General features: G+C 40.7%; 2 protein-coding genes across 3 annotated transcripts; one reads left to right on the plus strand and one right to left on the minus strand.

Moving 5' to 3' along the window:
- On the plus strand, positions 1 to 9,126 carry LOC103473930 (potassium voltage-gated channel subfamily V member 2-like). Its single transcript, XM_081613438.1, has 9 exons — positions 1 to 1,277; positions 2,187 to 2,324; positions 2,997 to 3,175; positions 3,713 to 3,884; positions 5,640 to 5,831; positions 5,905 to 6,159; positions 6,866 to 6,982; positions 7,059 to 7,184; positions 8,033 to 9,126. The coding sequence occupies exons 1-9, from the start codon at positions 1,134 to 1,136 to the stop codon at positions 8,330 to 8,332; spliced, it is 1,623 nt and encodes a 540-aa protein (XP_081469564.1). The 5' UTR covers positions 1 to 1,133; the 3' UTR covers positions 8,333 to 9,126.
- A 306-nt stretch (positions 9,127 to 9,432) lies between these two features.
- On the minus strand, positions 9,433 to 18,294 carry LOC103473931 (pumilio RNA-binding family member 3). 2 transcript variants are annotated; one of them, XM_081613436.1, is made up of 18 exons: positions 18,154 to 18,294; positions 17,135 to 17,265; positions 16,906 to 17,064; positions 16,654 to 16,828; positions 16,496 to 16,571; positions 15,959 to 16,052; positions 15,815 to 15,881; positions 15,484 to 15,658; positions 15,249 to 15,352; positions 15,080 to 15,158; positions 14,643 to 14,741; positions 14,208 to 14,261; positions 14,044 to 14,124; positions 13,666 to 13,808; positions 12,735 to 12,957; positions 11,892 to 11,979; positions 11,424 to 11,514; positions 9,433 to 9,901 (listed from the first exon to the last, which is right to left on the minus strand). In XM_081613436.1, the coding sequence occupies exons 2-18, from the start codon at positions 17,211 to 17,213 to the stop codon at positions 9,772 to 9,774; spliced, it is 1,917 nt and encodes a 638-aa protein (XP_081469562.1). In that variant the 5' UTR covers positions 17,214 to 17,265; positions 18,154 to 18,294; the 3' UTR covers positions 9,433 to 9,771. The 2 variants fall into 2 exon arrangements, with proteins under 2 accessions (XP_081469562.1, XP_081469563.1); XM_081613437.1 differs by having other exon boundaries at positions 17,135 to 17,237; positions 18,154 to 18,251.
- Between the last annotated feature and the right edge of the window lie 221 nt (positions 18,295 to 18,515).

Below are 18,515 nucleotides of genomic sequence, written 5' to 3' on the forward strand. Positions count from 1 at the left end.
ACGGACAACAGGGACAGCACGGTTAAATGTTTTATTGAGCAGAAAAAAAAGTTTTCACTTATATTTTCTGCACAAGGGTGAACACCAAATCGGCAGCGGATCTTCACTGGAAGACAGAGAGATGATTAATGGGTGTGATCAGATAACTGTGTAGGAAAGAGTCTGGATTGTACTTTATGAAGCAGAGGAGGCGATCAGGGTGTAGTGCAGAGCATCCACAGGTCCGGTGGTTGGCTGCCTGCTGCTGGACTCAATCAATAGTGACCGGTTTGCTTTCTAGGAGGAAGAGGAGAGAGCAGCCATCCAACCAACACCAAACTCTGTGGATGTGACACATAGAACATATTTTTGTCCAGTTTTATCTGCTATGATGGTGTACAAAAATAAAAAGATAAAAAAATAAAGATGTAAGAGAATATAGTCAATATTACAAGAATAAAATGAAAATAAAGTAATAAAACTATCATAATAATTTAAAATAATATGAGAATAGTCGTGAAAATAAAGTGATATGAAAATAGTCATAATAAGAGTTGTACCATTTTGAAAATGATATAAGAATAATAAGACAAAAGTCATACGACTTTATTCTTGTATTATTTGAACTTTGAGTTTTCATTATGATAAGATTCTATTCTCATAATTTTGATTTCATTTTATTTTTATTTTCTTATACTCTGCAATCGGAAACATTTAAATAACTATTTACGTTTTTTTTTGTATTATATTCTGTATTTTTAAGACACTTTTGTAGCTCCATAGAAGCTACAAAAAACTCAAATTTGAACCTTCAACTCATACCAGCACATTTTCTCCACTCGTGCATAATGACGCCTATAAAGTGTTTAAAGATTTAAGTGTTTAGCTCATGATCTCTGTAAATCCAGCAGATTTGTGATGACATGGTGGGATGAGAGAGAGAGAGAGAGAGAGAGAGAGAGAGAGAGAGAGAGACAGACGGAAGATGATGTCAGTATTTAAAACTTTAAGCACCCAGATCATCTCAATCGACCTCTTCTCTCTTAGTGTCGCGTCTGATTTGAAAGCAGAGGAAATGATTTCAGACGGGATGTTTTAAGGTTTCTGTTGGTCTGGTTTACTGGATGTTTGTAGGAATGCGTCCGCTCTGAGCGATGAGCATGTTGAACCACCTCAGGGCTCGGAGCAGGAGTCTGTTCTGCAGCTACAAGCCCGGCGGACAGATCCACCAGGTCCAGGAACCGATCGATCACCTGGACCTGATCAGCTCCTTCATCAAGCCATGGAACTCCATGCAGGTCGGATCATTTAGGATTTAACTGCTGATTTAGTTTTTGGTTTTTCTCTTTTCTAAAGCAGGAAAATCAAAACCTTACATTGGATGTCAAAATTCTTCAAAAGTCTGTTAAATATTTAGGTTTTTGTTTCTCAATTTGACTGAAAACAAATAATTTTGCTGGTTTTTTTTGGTTAGATTTACTGTTGTGGTGATTAGTTTTGTTCTTTAAAATTGTTTATTGATTTTAAGCTTTTAATTGCAGAAAAGCATTAGGGTCTCAAAATGTTAACTTTTTGCTCAGAATTTCTTAGTTTAAAAAGTCTGCTTTTTTTTTCTTCAGTTTTCCTGATTCTCTCCCAAATTTATTGATTTATTTAAACGTTTCTTGTTTGTCTTTTTTCTCGTGTTTTGGGGAACTCATAACATTCCTCAGAGATATTTTATTGTCAAACAAGATAAAGATCGACCTGTTTAGCACATGCAGCTGTTTTATTTGTGGTGGGGTTTCTCTTCCTTCCTCAGTATGATACTGCCACCACCATGTTGATGAATTGAACAACCAATTATTAATTAATAAATGGGAAAATGTGTCACCAGATCAGCCTTACATGTCTGAAAGTGCTGAATTTTCATGTTGATGTTAGGAGGATTTATTAGCTACAGATGCATCCTTTCTACAGAGAATGTGCCGATTTTTATCCAATTAACCCCTAAACGATTAATCGTCAGACTAATTGATTAATCACCAGACAAATCAATTAATCCACAGAATAATCTGATACCCTTCAGTCTTTTACTTGCAGGTATTTAAATGTTTGTCTAACCTATGTTGTTTCCTCCAGTTCATTGGGTTAATTCATGATTCTGTAAGGATTAACGTTTCACTGCACTTTTGTTTCGTTCTTGTCGAATATTTCCTCTTATGCAGGACCTGAGCAGAGACATCTACGACCTTTATGCCGAGTACGAGCGCGAAGAGGTGGAGGACCGGCTGCCGGTGTCGCCGTCTCGCGTCCTGATGTCTCCAACCAAACACCTGACCCTCAACATCAACGTTGGAGGAACGGTACTAGAAAATCCTGCAGGAACGCTGCTCAACTGGTTTCTACTTAAAAAAACAGAACAAACTATTAATGATATAAAAGTTATTGGAATAACAATAATAGTAACAAGTGTTACTTTTATGTCAAGGCTTACTACTATAATTATTGATATATTAATTGTAATAACTTTTTTAATATAGTTATTGTAAAAATAATACAAAAAAGCAAAAAAAAGTCAAAGTAAGATAAAAATTGAATAAGAAAGATAAAGTAATAAATAAAACATTATTGCAAACTAGATTAAAAGATTAACATATGTAAAATCAAAGTGATAAAATATTGTATTACATCACTTTTTATTATTGTTACATTCATTCTATTTATATGGTAACTGATAAAATTATATTCTGACCAGATTTTTTTTTCTTTGATTTTTCTTTTGAAATCTTCTTTAAATCTTTTAAATGTACTTTCACTTTTAATGTTAATGTATAACTTCTATTTTCTAAATTTTTTGCATAATAAATACTTTATTTTTTGCACTTTTGTTATCCCGTACTTGCCAATTGAATTACAGATTTCTACCAGTGGAAATTGCAGTTGTATGGTTCAAAATACTTTGATTTAGTAATTGTGACTCAGAGAAGCTCAGTTGTTCCAACATTTTCATGAACTTTTTAATCTTCTTCTCCCAGATTTACCTCCTGCCGTACAGATTAGCCGCTCGCTACCCAAAGACCCGGATCGGCCGTCTGGCCACGTACACGGACCACAGCAAGAAGCTGGACCTCTGTGACGATTACATCGTCCAGAGCAACGAGTTCTTCTTTGATCGAGACCCAAAAGTTTTCCACAACATCTTCAACTTCTACAGGTCAGATGAAAGACAAAGTGCTTGTTATAGATCTACGCTTAACAGAAATGGAGCCAAAAATTGTACTCAAGTAAGATTAGCACTACTTCAACATGTTATTACTCAAGTAAAAGTAAAAATCTATTTGGTAAAAAGTCAAATTATCATTCTGTCAGTATTTAAAACTTCATCAGATGAACCAAATTATAAAGTTTAGTGAAAATTTAGATATTTTAAGGATCAAAATTGCAATAATTTATATAAGTTTAAAAAAACAACTAAATTAGACAAAATATTATTTTTCCAAATCAGTTTCTTAAATCTTAAAAAACTTTCTGGTGAATTTTTGGTTAAAACATGTTTGTTTTTCATTCAGTGGGTAAAAAATCCAGAAATTTTACTCCAGTAAGAGCAGAGATACTTCATAATACTCAAAGTACAGCACAGTAAAAATACTCCTAATGTACATTTTTTCAAAAGTTACACATGCAAACATAATTGAGTAAATGTAACTAGTTACTACACAGCCCTGACAGCCGGTTCTCACCGGTCCAACAGAACCGGAGTGCTGTGCATTAAGGAGGAGTTGTGTCCGCATCACTTCCTGGAGGAGATCCACTACTGGGGCGTGAGGATCAAATACACGCATCGCTGCTGCCGCATCTCATTTGAGGAGCGGCAAGATGAGCTGAACGAGCAGCTGAAGGTCCAGAAGGAGCTGCTGGCCGAGGTGGGTCCAACAGAACCTCCTCGAACTGCAACAGCTGGCAGCAGCTGCACTGCGAAAACACAAAGCTACCAACAGTTTTTGGTCTAGTTTCGAATCCAAATGTCTTAGTTCACCTGAAATAAGACAAAACTTTTAAGCAAGAAATAGGATCTTGATTTGAGCCAATGATTCCTTAACATTAATGAAAAATTACTGGTTCAAATGAGCCCTTTCAAAAACCCTTCAAATGTAATGTCACAAATCAGAAGGCACCACTCTGTTACCTAGCAACCCCAACTAAGCTTAGCACGTTACCTAGCAACCCCAACTAAGCTTAGCATGTTACCTACCAACCTCAACTAAGTTCAGCATGTTACCTAGCAACCTCAGCCAGCTTTAACTTTGTATGCTTTGTACATTGGCAAGAAAAATTTGCTTTTTAAAGTCAATAATTCCCTAAATTTGATGAAAAAGTTGTAGTTCACACAGCAGACAGATGTAAACATATCGTTATCGATCGTTCTGATTTTTCCACCTTTGTGCCATTTCCTTCTGTGAAACAAAATTACACCTGCTAAATTTAGTTAGCAGATAACTGAACGGCCATGTCGCATTTTATCCAACTTTTACTTCAGTGATGTGAAACATGCGTCATAGTTCTGCAGAAGAAGCCAGACGCAGTAAATTCAGACATAAACCATGGCTAAAGCTAGCTGACGTTAGCATTAGCTGATTCACAATAACTTTAAAATCCATTCATAGACGGTGGCGACCATTATTACTCTACTTTCCTCTGTTCACATAGAAGTCTAATTGTGGTTGTTTAGTTATTAGCATAAACAACCAGGCAAAAAAGATTGGATTTTAGCAAACAATAACGTTGGAGTTTGTTTGCTTTAGGTAAGATTTAAATATTTGTAGGATTTGGGAAAGATTAGGGGATGTTTAACGTGTAAAACACTTGAATTAAGAGAGGAAGCGTCACTTTGTCATCATCATTAACAGCAGGAAACCTTAAAGAGCAGTAAAACCAGAGTATGAATAGAATAATGTTCCAGTTATTCATCTTTATTTTTGCTGGTGATTTATTTTCCACCTGAGGTTTTAAGTCAGTAATCTGCTGCCTGACCCCGAGTCTATCTGACCCACATGATGCCGTCGTCTTGACAGATGGGCAGCAGAGTAATCTGCTTCTTGGCCCAGATTCAGGCAGATGTTTCCCTCACTGACGCCGTCGCTTTGTTAAAGCACACAGAAAAGAATGATAACCAGAGGAACACAAACAGCAGATTTCATTCAGTTATTTCATGAAGGCAAAAACAATGTGAAATCTTGATTTAACTGGGTTTAAACTACAATTTTATTAATCAAATTAATCAAACTCCGACGTGATTATTGTCTGATAAAAATATCAGAGTTGTGATTTTTATATTTTACAGTGTTTGATCTGAATGTTTGTGTAAAATGTTGAGATAAAAATCAGCTTTCTATGATCTTCAGAGGCTGGAAGTGATGGATGGATGGATGGATGGATGGATGGATGGATGGATGGATGGATGGATGGATGGATGGATGGATGGATGGATGGATGAATGGATGGATGGTTGGATGAACGGTTGGATGAACAGTTGGATGAACAGTTGGATGAACGGTTGGATGAACGGTTGGATGAACGGTTGGATGGATGGATGGATGGATGGATGGATGGATGGATGGATGGATGGATGGATGGATGGATGGTTGGATCCTGATAGAGTTAGTCTCTCCGCCCTGCAGCTGGAGCTGGAGGAAAGCGACTCCATGTTTGATCACATGACCTTTGGCCCGACCCGGAGGATGATCTGGAACCTGACGGAGAAACCGTTTTCCTCCATCACCGCCAAGCTGATGGGCGTGGCCTCCTCCTTCTTCGTGCTGGTCTCCCTGGTTGCCATGACGCTCAACACCGTGGACGAGATGCAGTACAAGGTTCGGTATTTAAACCCAGAGGGAAACGGTTCTGGACCGGTCCCGTCTCACCTGCGGTTCTGACCCGCTGCAGACGCCGTCGGGCCAGCCCAGCGGACGGTTCTACGGCGAGGGCATCGAGACGCTGTGCATCACCTTCTTCACCCTGGAGTACCTGCTGCGGCTGGTCTCCACGCCGGACCTGAAGAGCTACATGCGCAGCGTCCTGAACACGGTGGACCTGGTCGCCATCCTGCCGCACTACCTGCAGATGCTGCTGGAGTGCTTCGAGGACGAGGACGTCCACCGCCACGCCGGGGACATTGAGACCGTCGCACGCGTCGGCAAGGTAACGCCACAGCACTCCACGCTGCATGCTAACCCGCTAATAGCCGAGCTAATTTTCTTTTAGCACTTTAGCTAACTTTGAAAACATTTAGCGCACTTAGCTTCCCCTTCATTCTAAAGCGCTAATTGTCTGTTTTGTAAACTTCCAGCTGCACAAAGTTTGATATAAGATATAATTTGAATTGAAGTTAGCGCTTTAGCAATGGATTCCGGTCTATTCTGTGTTGATATAGCATTTTGACATTTGATTAAATAACATGTTGGTCCACTATATACCATGCTGGTTTAAAGATTTAGCTTTAGAATTTAACAAGTACAACTTTGGTGAAGTAATTTAGCATTAGATTCAGCTGAATATCATATTGGAGTAGCGTTTTATGTGAGCTTCAGCTAACTGCTATGTTAGCATACCGCTTTAGCATTAGCTTTAACTAAATACATACAATGTTGGTGTAGCGATTTAGTGTTAGGTTCTGCTAAATAATGTGTTGTTGTGCTTTGATGTCAGTTTCAGCTAAATGCTAAATGTAGCATTTAGCATTAGCTTCCGATAAATATTATGTTGACGTATCGGTTTAGCATTAGTGGAACTATTGTTTATGTTTAGCGCTTTAGGGTAAATAAAGCTAACCTTTTAGTTAGCGGTGTCCTCCGCCGATGCTCCAGGGTTTTGTTGAATTGTGGATCTTCTGTATTTTTTCTCCAAGGTGGGTCAAGTTCTGAGGATCATGCGTCTGATGAGAATCTTCAGGATCCTGAAGTTGGCCCGTCACTCCACTGGGTTAAGAGCGTTTGGGTTTACGCTGAGGCAGTGCTACCAGCAGGTCCGGATCAAACGGTGTGAGGACCAGGCCTGGTTTGGTTGATGTTGGTGATTCACATCCTGCCGTGTCGCTGCAGGTGGGCTGTCTGCTGCTCTTCATCGGCATGGGGATCTTCATGTTCTCCGCCATGGTGTACAGCGTGGAGCACGACGTCTACAACACCAACTTCACCTCCATGCCTCACGCCTGGTGGTGGGCCGCGGTGAGTCCACTCTCCAAGGCTTCGACTAGACCATTAGATCGCAGTCACCAGCTGGATCAGAGGCGGCTTCACTTCCAGGTTCTTCTTACTGTAGGAAGAAGGAAAGCAGGACATTTACAAGCTGTGAAGGAATTAGGAGACAAAGAAGGAAAGGACAGTAGGAAGAAAGGAAAGAGATAAGGAGGGAAAAACACTTGCAAGGAATGAAGGAAGGAAACCAGGAAGAGAGGAAGGAAGAAACAAGGAAAGAAAGGAATAAGAGGGAAGGAAATAAAAAATGAAGGACACTTGCAAGAAATAAAGGAACGAAGAGAACTAGGAAGGGAGGAAGGAGACAACAAAGGAAGGAGCAAATAAAGAATTAAGGCAAGGTGGAAGGGAGGAATTAGGAGACAAAGAAAGAAGTTGTGGAGGAGGAAGGAAGGAAGGAAGGAAGGAAGGAAGGAAGGAAGGAAGGAAGGAAGGAAGGAAGGAAGGAAGGAAGGAAGGAAGGAAGGAAGGAAGGAAGGAAGGAAGGAAGGAAAGGAGGACAATAGGAAGAGCAAAATTAGATAAGGAATACGGGGAAGAATGAAATAAGACACTAGCAAGAAAGGAGCAATACAAGGAAGGACAGAAATAGTGAAAGAAGGAAGAAAACTGGGAAGAGAGGAGGGAATAAGCAAAGGAGACACCAGGAAGAAAGAAAGGACACTAGGATGAGAGGACAGAGGAATCAATGAAACTTTGTTCCCTTAATAAATGAAGTTGTTTAATTTATTAAATGATCAAAATACATTTATGATAAAATACTTTTCAATAGAGAAATAAAAGTAAACCAGGACGTCTCCTCCTGTCTGCCGGTCCAGGTGAGCATCTCCACGGTGGGATATGGCGACATGCTCCCAGAAACCAACCTGGGCCGCGTCTTCGCCTTTGCCTGCATCTCGTTCGGCGTCATCCTGAACGGCATGCCCATCTCCATCCTCTACAACAAGTTCTCCGACTACTACACCAAGCTCAAGTCCCACGAGTTCGCCATGGTCAGCAGGGCGCGGGGGAAGGTCCGCTTCATCAAGAGGGCCGCCAAGCGCTTCGCCGACTGCTGCGACGACGTCGCTCAGCTGAAGCAACCAGGAGGGCGGCGGTTGTTGGTCGCCAACGACTAAACTCCAAAAACTGAGCCTCCATCCATCAGCTGTACCTGCCTGTCGTACCCTGGAGGAAACAAACGCACACAGACAACCAAAACACTGTAAATTCAGCTTTGTTGCTGCAGCGGCATTGAGCTGGACTGTTATGGAGCGCCATTAGAGTCTAAAATTAACACCAATAATTTAGATTTTTCAGCCTGTAATAACAGAAAAACATGGTTGGCCATTTTTCAAAGGCATATTGTCACTAAATATTTAGTTTGAAGCTAAATATGTAAACTAAATATGTAGCTCAAACTAAATATTTAGCTTGCTAACAAAATGGTTAGCTCAAAGCTAAATAATTAGTCTCAAAACAACTAATTAGGTTAGAATTAATATTTAGCATTTAACTAATTAGACTGATAAGTATTTATTTCCAAGAAAGAATAATTAGTAATCAAAATATTGTCTTTGACGCTAAGAATTGAGTTTGAAGCTAAATACGTAGTTTGAAGCTCTGGATGTTGTAAATTAGTGCTTATGGTGAAATTATGACTTTGAAAATGAATCTGGACTAAAGGGCTAAATAACCCAAATTATTGCTGTCAAGTTTTGACTGTAAATTTAAAAACGCTCCACAATTCTTGAAGAGTTTTTGGATTTTTCCACCTGGATGTTGGAAATGTTTTGACTACAGGACTTCATTTCTGTTTGGGTCAGACAAAAGCAATACTGGACACATTCTAGAAAAACCTTTGATGTAGCATATTAACTAATAATGTTCTGTTTTTCTGTATGTAAATGAAAGTAACATTATAAACAGACAGAAAATAACTTCTACAAAATTTTTAGTCCTTTTCATTGTTTTAGAGAAACTTCACTGTGGATTTGTGGCACACATTTAAATATAGAATCTGCCAAAATAAAAAAAGACCAAATGGAGGAAGTAAATTCAAAACAGTGCCATAAATTTTAGTTTTTAATATCTCCAGTTATTTGTGGTATATTGGTTTCACCCTCAGAAACCAACATTTTTACAATGTTGGAAGCTTTTTGAGATTCCCAACAATATTTAAATAAACATTAATGAATAATAATAATAATAATAATAATAATAATAATAGGACTCTAAACACAAAATATCTCAATTTTTATTTTATTTTCAGTTAACATTTATCACAATATAGCACCAAAAAAAGAAAAAGAGGCTGAACCAGTCCACAAACTGGGCAGTGTTGGTGTTATCGTTGAAAGGTTTGGGTTTCATGCTCCACTTTGATGAACCCACATGAATTTGTGTCATTTTTTACGACACGTCCTTTAAATTAATGAACCAGATCAGGATTAATAGCTGAAATCTCCAAAACGTCCCCGACTTTGTCCACTTCTCGCGTCGTCCTCCATGTCTTGGATGGTTTATGATCCAAACATCTGCAGTCCATTTATAATTATAAAAACCTGAACAAATCCATCTACTTGTTCAGGTTTTGCAGCAGGATTTCGGCTCCTTTATGGCCGTCGATTCTCTGGAGCTCAGGGATGATGGCTGTCAGCGCCGCCTTCACCTCAGCAGCCACAGTCGTGTCACAGCTGTTCAGGAGGCTGCAGAAAGAAAACAGACATCAACACAAAACGTTAAAAAAGTCCTGAATTAAGAACCTTAGGAGCACCACTCATTTCAGCTGTTTGTGAGCATAAAGTTTGTTCTGCTGATGTTCACACATTCCAGATGTTCTCCATAATCACATCAGTATGTTTTGCGTTTTTAATTCTTTGCGTCATCGAACTCTGGGGTAAAACAAGTTGGAAATATGCGAGTTGTAAGGAATTCACTAAAGCAGAATTTTTTTTTCTTTTTATGAAGAACATGCGGATGGAATATTCAACAATGAAACCACTTGAAACTGGTTATTTAGTCAATTTTTATGCCTGAATTAACGTAAAAAAAAATTATAAAAAATAAAATCTTTCTTGTTTTTGTTGTCAATGAGATTTAACATTAATTTGCAATTATTAAGCTTACCATTGCACACACGATTAGGGTAAATTTTGATAAGATGCTAAAAAGCGACACCAGGCACTTAAGGAATATAGCAGATTTTAATCTGTGGTATGTATTTTCTTAATGCCGCAAAATAAAAAATATTGAGGTCTCTATTGTAAATAAGCTGTTGTATCTTAATGAGACAACCTGTATAAATAAAAGGTTAAAAAATCAAAGAAAAATTCCTTCACTGCACAGTCCAATGAATCCCTAGACTTTTTTCTGCAACATGAAGTCAATGCTACAAGTTGAATTTCAACAGTCATTGGTTTTCATCCTGCAGCGTTTCAGGATAACAACACATATTCCATTAGTGTTGATGTAAATAATATATCTATAGATATATATATATATATTTTTTTTTAATCTAAAGTAATCATTTGATTCAAAGTTACATGGTCAATATAGATGCACAGAATTTATTTATTTTACCATACTTGACAGTCACTCATTTTCATTCTTTCGTTGCCGAGTGTCGCTAAAAAGCATCGAACCTCAAATTAGACATAACTTTCAGAATTTTGATAATGTGTGGAAGACATTAGTAAACCGAAATATAACATTTTTATTTGCACAAGTAAATACTATTTACAGTGGTTAAAATCCATTAACCACGAGTAGTTCACCCTCTGACCACTAGATGGCATCAAAGCACTTTTAATAGTGTATGCATAGTATGAGAGGCTGATTTATGAACCAGTATTTGTAGTATTCACAACAAAAGAGATTTGGAGCTAATTAGCATCACCAGTCCATAAAGGATAAAATCACTTTATATGCTGATGATATTTAGACACTCCACTGTAGCAGATGAACCTGAAAGAGCATCTGTAGGGACTGTGTGCTGTGGTTGCCATGGTAACCCACTAACAACTGAACCTGACCAGCTCGTTTAGCTTAAATCCCCAGGTGTTTTATTTGTGTTTCAAGTATTTTTTTTTTTTTAGGTTCGAAGTGTTAAAGCTAAAATGTGTCAAAATGTAAATAAGTCAGATTTAAAAAGCCTGAAAAACATAAAAACTCATTTTACAGACAGATGTTAAATCTGAGAGAACCAGCAGAGCTGAGCATGAAGCCGACCTGCAGAGCACCATGGCTCCCCGGTTGACCTGGACCCAGCTCTTCATCGTCTCCGTCCCCACCGTGTCCACCAGGATCCTGCTGAAGCGCACTGTGGGGACAGAGACATCGGAGAGGACAGAGACATCAGAGAGGACAGAGTCATCAGAGAGGACAGAGTCATCAGAGAGGACAGAGTCATCAGAGAGGACAGAGACATCAGAGAGGACAGAGTCATCAGAGAGGACAGAGACATCAGAGAGGACAGAGTCATCAGAGAGGAGGACAGAGACATCAGAGAGGACAGAGTCATCAGAGAGGACAGAGACATCGGAGAGGACAGAGACATCAGAGAGGACAGAGACATCAGAGAGGACAGAGTCATCAGAGAGGACAGAGACATCAGAGAGGACAGAGTCATCAGAGAGGACAGAGACATCAGAGAGGACAGAGTCATCAGAGAGGACAGAGACGTCCTGCTGGTCTCACCCTCCCTGCCGTTCTGGGCCAGCACGGCGTCCTGCTCGATGAGCCACTTCAGCACCAGGTGTCCTGCTGGGTGTTCGGCCATGTGGAGCTGCAGCAACAGAACCAAGAAACTACTTAGAACCACAAGTTGTTTTTCAAACTGATCTGCTGCCCACCGAGTAAAGACTTCCTGTTTATAATCAGTTTGTTTCCTGTTCATTTTTATGACCTTTTGGACCTTTCAGTTCAGCACCGCTGGTTTTTAACCGACCTCGTCTCCATGGAAACGCTGCTTTCAGCACATTTCTGTATAAACATTATAAAGTTCACAAGTGAAACTCTGAGATGTTTCATGAAATATGGGAAGGAAGGAAGGAAGGAAGGAAGGAAGGAAGGAAGGAAGGAAGGAAGGAAGGGAGGCAGGGAGGAAGGAAGGAAGGAAGGAAGGAAGGAAGGAAGGAAGGAAGGAAGGAAGGAAGGAAGGAAGGAAGGAAGGAAGGAAGGAAGGAAGGAAGGAAGGAAGGAAGGAAGGAAGGAAGGAAGGAAGGAAGGAAGGAAGGAAGGAAGGAATTCCTGCAGAGGATCATCAGCTGGACTCAGTTCAAATGTCAGAGATGTTCCTGCTGCAACTGGTTTTACTGGTTTTCATTCAGTGGTATCAGAGTAAATGGGGCTCCATTTATAAACTTTTCTCTATTTTTCGGTTTAAGTTGCAGAAATAAAATTAACTTTATTAATTTCCTCCTCAGTGCGACGCAGCACTTTGTGTTGATCAACCCAATAAAGCTCGGAAGTTTCCTCCCATTATGGGATGTCACTGTTGCCATAACAACAGAAAATGGGCCTGAAACCGGTTCCCCTCACCTGTCCCTCGACGCCTCCCGGTACCAGCTCCTGATTGGCCAGCTGGGCCACGGCCGTCATGGCGGGCCGCAGGTCGCCGCACGCCGACGCCAGGATGTCTCTGACGGTGACGCTGGCCGCCTTGTCCGTTACCATGGCAGCGGCGTTCAGGCAGAGATGATCCAAAAGCGGCGGGGAGGCGGCCTCCAGCAACTCCCGCCGCCGGATCGCCATGTCCTTTTTACTGAGCAGAACCAGAACAGGCAGAGGTCATTAGAGGTCACTAAACACAGAACTCTACTTCCTGTCTGTGAAGGACTAGAGGCTTTTATTGTGAACGTTTTAGAGTAAATCTGTGGAGCCCAGCAGAAAAGTCCAAACATCTGGAGACGACCCACAAACATCCCATAATATTCTCAACACCCTGTCATTTATTATGACTTAGTTTAAGATATGGACGATTATCAACATCGATGCTTTTATTTGTGTTTATTTTTATTTAAAGAGAAGAGGAAGGAGCCGAGGAAGGAAAGGAAAAAAGGAAACGATGACAGAAGAAAAGGAAGAAAGGAAAGAAAAGGCAAGGAAAGTAAGGATAAAAGGAAGGAAGGCAAATAAAGACAGAAAGGAGGAAAGGAAAAAGCACAAGGAAGGAAAAATCCAAGGATGGAAGGAAAGAAAAGAAGGACACAAAGGTGGAACAGAAGGAAGAATCCAAGAAAGGACACAGGAAAGGGAGCACTGACAGGAAGAAGGACACGGGAGGAAAAGAAGCAAGGATGACAAAATGGAAGAAGGACAGAAGGAAGGAAGATAAAGAAGCAAAGGTAGAAAGAATCTTAACGGACTGGGAACACGTTGATTTAATCTCACTAAAGTTTCACCCAGATTCATTATATGTTATAGACCTATCAGGAGCTTTTATTGTGAAATGACAGGAAGTGCTGGTTACCTGTGTGCGTTGCCGTCTCCTTGCTCCAGCTGCTTAACGATGTCCGGCAGCATGTGGTTGGGGTTTCTGGGGCTCAGCAGGTACAGCAGAACCTTCTTGCCGTGTTTGTTTCCGAGGACCTCTGGCAGGACGGACAGCAGCTCCTGCAGAGAGCAGAGCAACGATTCAGCTTCCTCCCGGAGGAATAAACCCGTTTAGAACGGCTGATTACAGGACAAACGTTTGTTTCTATTCGAAAAAATACGTAGAAAAAGAGGTTTGACAGATTCTTACTGCTTGTTTTTTTTTAGCAAACTATAGTTTGTAAAGTTATATTTAGTTTTGTTTTCTTTTTATTTTACCAAAATAAAGTGAATCTGAATGTGAACCTGGACGTACCGACAGAACCGCCTGTTTGATCAGCTTGGTGTCGTCCACACAGTCGAATATGGCCAGGAGAACCAGGTGGCCAAACTCCCCCTGCAGGACGAAGAGTTCACCATCATCTTCATCATCCTCAGCTGAAGGTTTGATTCGACTACTAGCAGAGACGATGAACTCACCGTGGCGAACTTCACCATGTAGGTCTTCATGGTTTTTATAATGACTTTTCTGTCCTGAAAAACAAAGAAAATCCTTTAAAGCTGCAGTTTGGAGGAGGGACTTAATGCTGTCAATCAACCTCATGTACTTGTTGCTAAATGTGTTAATGGAAAAACAACTCAGCAATACAGGAAAACAGTTTGTCCGCCTTTATCAGTGGCTATGCTAAATAGCATTAGCATTCACAACAGGTTCCGCCTCCCGGCTCTGATTGGTTGTTTCCAGTTAGCGCCCAGGTCCAGCGTTTTGCACAGCTGAATGGTTACCATGGAGATTAAAGGATTTCCCAAACATGCATGAAATGCAGATATATAGTGAAATCCCAGATAATGATAACGGTAAACATGGACTGTGTCTATATAAGAATATTAAAGCTGTTGGCCCTCTGAACCCACCTTTGCGGTTCCGTGCCACAGGCAGTGCATGGCCACCCGGGCGCCGTCGTGAGTGTGAGCCATGTAGACCACGGCCTCCCTGATGGACTCGATCATCTCCTGCTCAGAGTCACAGCAGGCAGAACAGAGGAAATACAACATCATGCGAATATCCTGCTACACTGGAAACAAGACAAAACTAACTAACAAGTAACGTTTAGGCAAGATGCAGGAGCTTGTTTTAAGTGAATCGTTTCTTAAAGTGACACAATTGAACAAAATTTTTCTTAGAAAATGAGACTTTAGTTGCTTAGTTCTGCTTATTTTCATCCTTTCAGAATAACTTGTTTTACATCCTCTGTCACTTTAAATCCAAATAAACTCACAAGACCTTTATTTACACTGGAAAATACACCAAAAATACTTTTATGTTTTTACAGGAAGATGGCGGCGCTCACCGATCTTTGCTTTTCAGGTGCGAACTGGAAGAAATCCAGAAAGACTTTATGGACCACAGAATGCCTGATGACCTGTTCTCTGTCAGAGACACACAAACCGTCAGTCCTGCTCATTTTCTAAATAATAACTAAAATTTAATGTGTTGTTTTTTAGTGCATATGCTTTTACTTCTGCGCCAGCGGCACGATGACCTGCTTGGTCTCCTCCATGATGTTCCCCAGCTTCTCCGGGTTCGCAGCCAACACCGTCTCAATGGTGTTGCACTCCAACGACTGGAAAACGAGCAGAGCGGATCGGTTAGCACAGCTGGAGCTCATCGCTGACCGCCAGGAGTGTGTGTGTGTGTGTGTGTGTGTGTGTGTGTGTGTGTGTGTGTGTGTGTGTGTGTGTGTGTGTGTGAGACCTTGCAGATGGCGAAGGTGTTCCCATACAGCTCGCTGGTGATCATCAGCCTCTGAGCGAGGATGGCCTTGTCGTTGTAGGCGTACTCGACGATGCTGGAGGCGGAGGCGTGGCGGAGCATCTTGCGAATGTGACCGCTGAACAACTGGATGATGGCGGCCACCATCTCCTTGTTCCTGAGCGGGAAAGAACCAGGAGAAGAAGGAGTTGGGTTTTTTAAGTCAGCCGGTTCCGGCTGGGAAACGGCCGCCCCCTGCTGGCCGTTTCCTCTTCTCAGCTTTAGAGGAACTTTGTTTTCTGCCATCGGAACAGAAGGGTCCAACCCAACTCACCCATACATCAGCAGCTTCTTCACTATGTGTTTCCCGTACGGCGACTTGGACATTTCGAGGATGCTGTCTGCAGAGAGCGACAGAAATGAATCGGTTATTTCATTTCATTATATTTTATTTTAGCGGGTCAGAACCGGCGCCTACCTTTCAGCTCCTCAAACACCTCAAATCGCTGCTTCTCGTTCCCGAACTGAATGAAACACTGCAGGACTCGCACCGAGTCGTGGGCGAACGCCATCTGCAGGCAGAGGAGCGCCGTCGCATCAGAACAACGGAAGAGAGAGAAATCAGTCTGAGCTGCAGCGTCAGCACGCTGATCCCTCAGGTCGTAGGGTTTCCATAGAACCTCCGGAGGTTTTATGGACTCTTCAGAATCACTTGAATTTCAGAATGACAGTCATTTCTCAAGATCAAACTAGTTATTGCCACAAAATGTGACCTACTTTCATGACTTGGATGAACTTTGTCACATCATATGTTTACAATTTTGGTCATCCCAGTCATAAAACATTAAAGCAAAAAAATATGAAGCAAAATCAGATCCTGCTGTTTGTGAGTCTGACAAGTCGTCAACAGGAATTTGTGTCACATCGATTTTGCAGTTATTTTAGTGATTATCTTACATAATTTTTTTTGTTGTTTTGCAGTTGTTGTTTTTTTTTGCTTTTTCAAACAACCAACCTGCTTCATCTTCCCTCGGATCAGTCCACGGAGCTCCTTCATCAGCTTCGTCTTCTGCTCTGTGTCACATTTCTTCCTGTTGACCCAAATATCAGCCATCAGTTGGAATCAGGAGGAAACCCAGCTGACCTTTGACCTCCTCTCTGAGAACGCCATACCTCCGGAGATTCCCCCACACTGCTTTGCAGCGGCTGATGATGTCGAACATCTCCTTCCTCTCCGCCTGCTGCCGGTTGTTCTTCAGCTCTCTCTTCTTCTCCAGTCGCTTCTTCTTCAGCTCTTCTTCTGTGGCTGGCGGCTTTTTGCTGCTCTTCTGCCTCTTCGCCGCCGGACCTGATCGTAGACGCAGACACGACTCAAATGCTGTCGTCCAACAAAAATAAAACACAACAACAAGGATGTAAGCTCACCGCCGCCCCCTTCTGGCCGTTTCCTCTTCTCAGTTTTAGAGAAACTTTGTTTTCTGCCATCGTTTGGTTTTCCTGGTCTGCTCTTCTTCTCTGTGTTCTTGTACGGTTTGAAGGGTTTTTTCGCTCCAGGTTTCCCTCCGAATTTGGTTCCAACTGAGTCTGGAATGAGTCGACAAGCTGAAGCCCAAGTATAAGAGTTTAACTCCTGTTAATGTGACACACGTCTCACCTTTTCCTTTTCCTTTTCCTTTGAATGATGGTTTTCGTCCAGCCTGAGAGGAGAACGGTTTTTGGGGTTTGGCTTCCATGTTGACGTGGGATCCAAGGAAATGCTGACAGGAAACCAGGAACAAAATTCACCTGCAGGTTCATCATGTAAACACAGTTTAACCCAAAGCAACAGATGACTGAAGGAATGTTTCACTGGTTCGGGTTTAATTAGCCTGTTAACTTGTTGGCTTAGAGACGGAATCATTCAATCTGGATCTCAGGAAGAGTTTTGGTTTTAAAGTGTAGAGTTCTTGTAAATAAATAAAACATCTTCAAATTATATCTTTTTTCTGTTCCAAGAAATGAGATAGACGTTTAAAATGTTACATTTCTAAGGTTTTCAGCTCATTTTAAAAACATTCTTTAAATTAGAAACACAGACTTTATGGTATATTTCTAGGAAGTAATTTAGATGGATGGAAAATCATATCAACAGTCTTCAGTCAGAGGACTCTTCAGATTTGTTGTAAAACTGACTGCTACAGGAGATCCTTCCTGCCCAAAGCAGCACCATTCACAACTCTTTGAAATACTTTGATACCACGAATCACTTCAACATTTAATTTCCTTTAGTGATAAAATATTTTTCGATTAAATATTTAAAGAGCCACAACATGAAGTTTGTTTCACTTCCTTTAACTTTATTCTCATCGCAGATCGTCTGAGCAGAAAATATTTCCCGTTTTAAACAGCTACATCCACAATATACATTTGAATATTTATCAACAAATAACATTAAGAAGTAGAGACAAAAAATAAATATTGATTTTTGTCGCTGTGTCGAAGCATAAAACTAAGTAACGTCTTTGATTGAGAAATCCATCGGTAGACATCAACACTTTGAATAAAATCGTGTCCTATAACCACATTGTGCTTCTTCTGTCGCTTTCTAACCATCAGTGTAAACACAGAGAATAGTTTACGACATATTACAACTGAAAATAACACATTATTGAACATTTTCAAGGAATAACTTACAGTTCAGCTGCACGACACGTTGTTTCAACTCCGTCCCATGCGTCTTGTTGTCGTTCCGGTTTACGACAAAGCCGTAAGTCATGTGTCGTTGTCGTAAAATGTGTCTACCTTCATAGAAAGAGAGTTTAAAGCTTCCATTCTGCTTTTGTCATTTGTTTGTACGCTTTAATATTCTAAAATGCGCCCAGATAACGATAAAAGTGCCAAATCCAACCCTCTTTCCCCATCCTGTATCTTTATTTCTGTTGGTATGAAAGGAGCAGACTAAAATCTAAAAATATTTATGTATTATGTTTAGAATGTTTTTATCAAGTGCAATATTGGTTCATTTATTTTATCTATGCGAGTTTTTTTCGGTTTCA

This window comes from Poecilia reticulata, chromosome 12, assembly GCF_904066995.2.
Source record: "Poecilia reticulata chromosome 12, P_reticulata-male-v2, whole genome shotgun sequence".
Classification (NCBI taxonomy): Eukaryota; Metazoa; Chordata; class Actinopteri; order Cyprinodontiformes; family Poeciliidae; genus Poecilia; species Poecilia reticulata.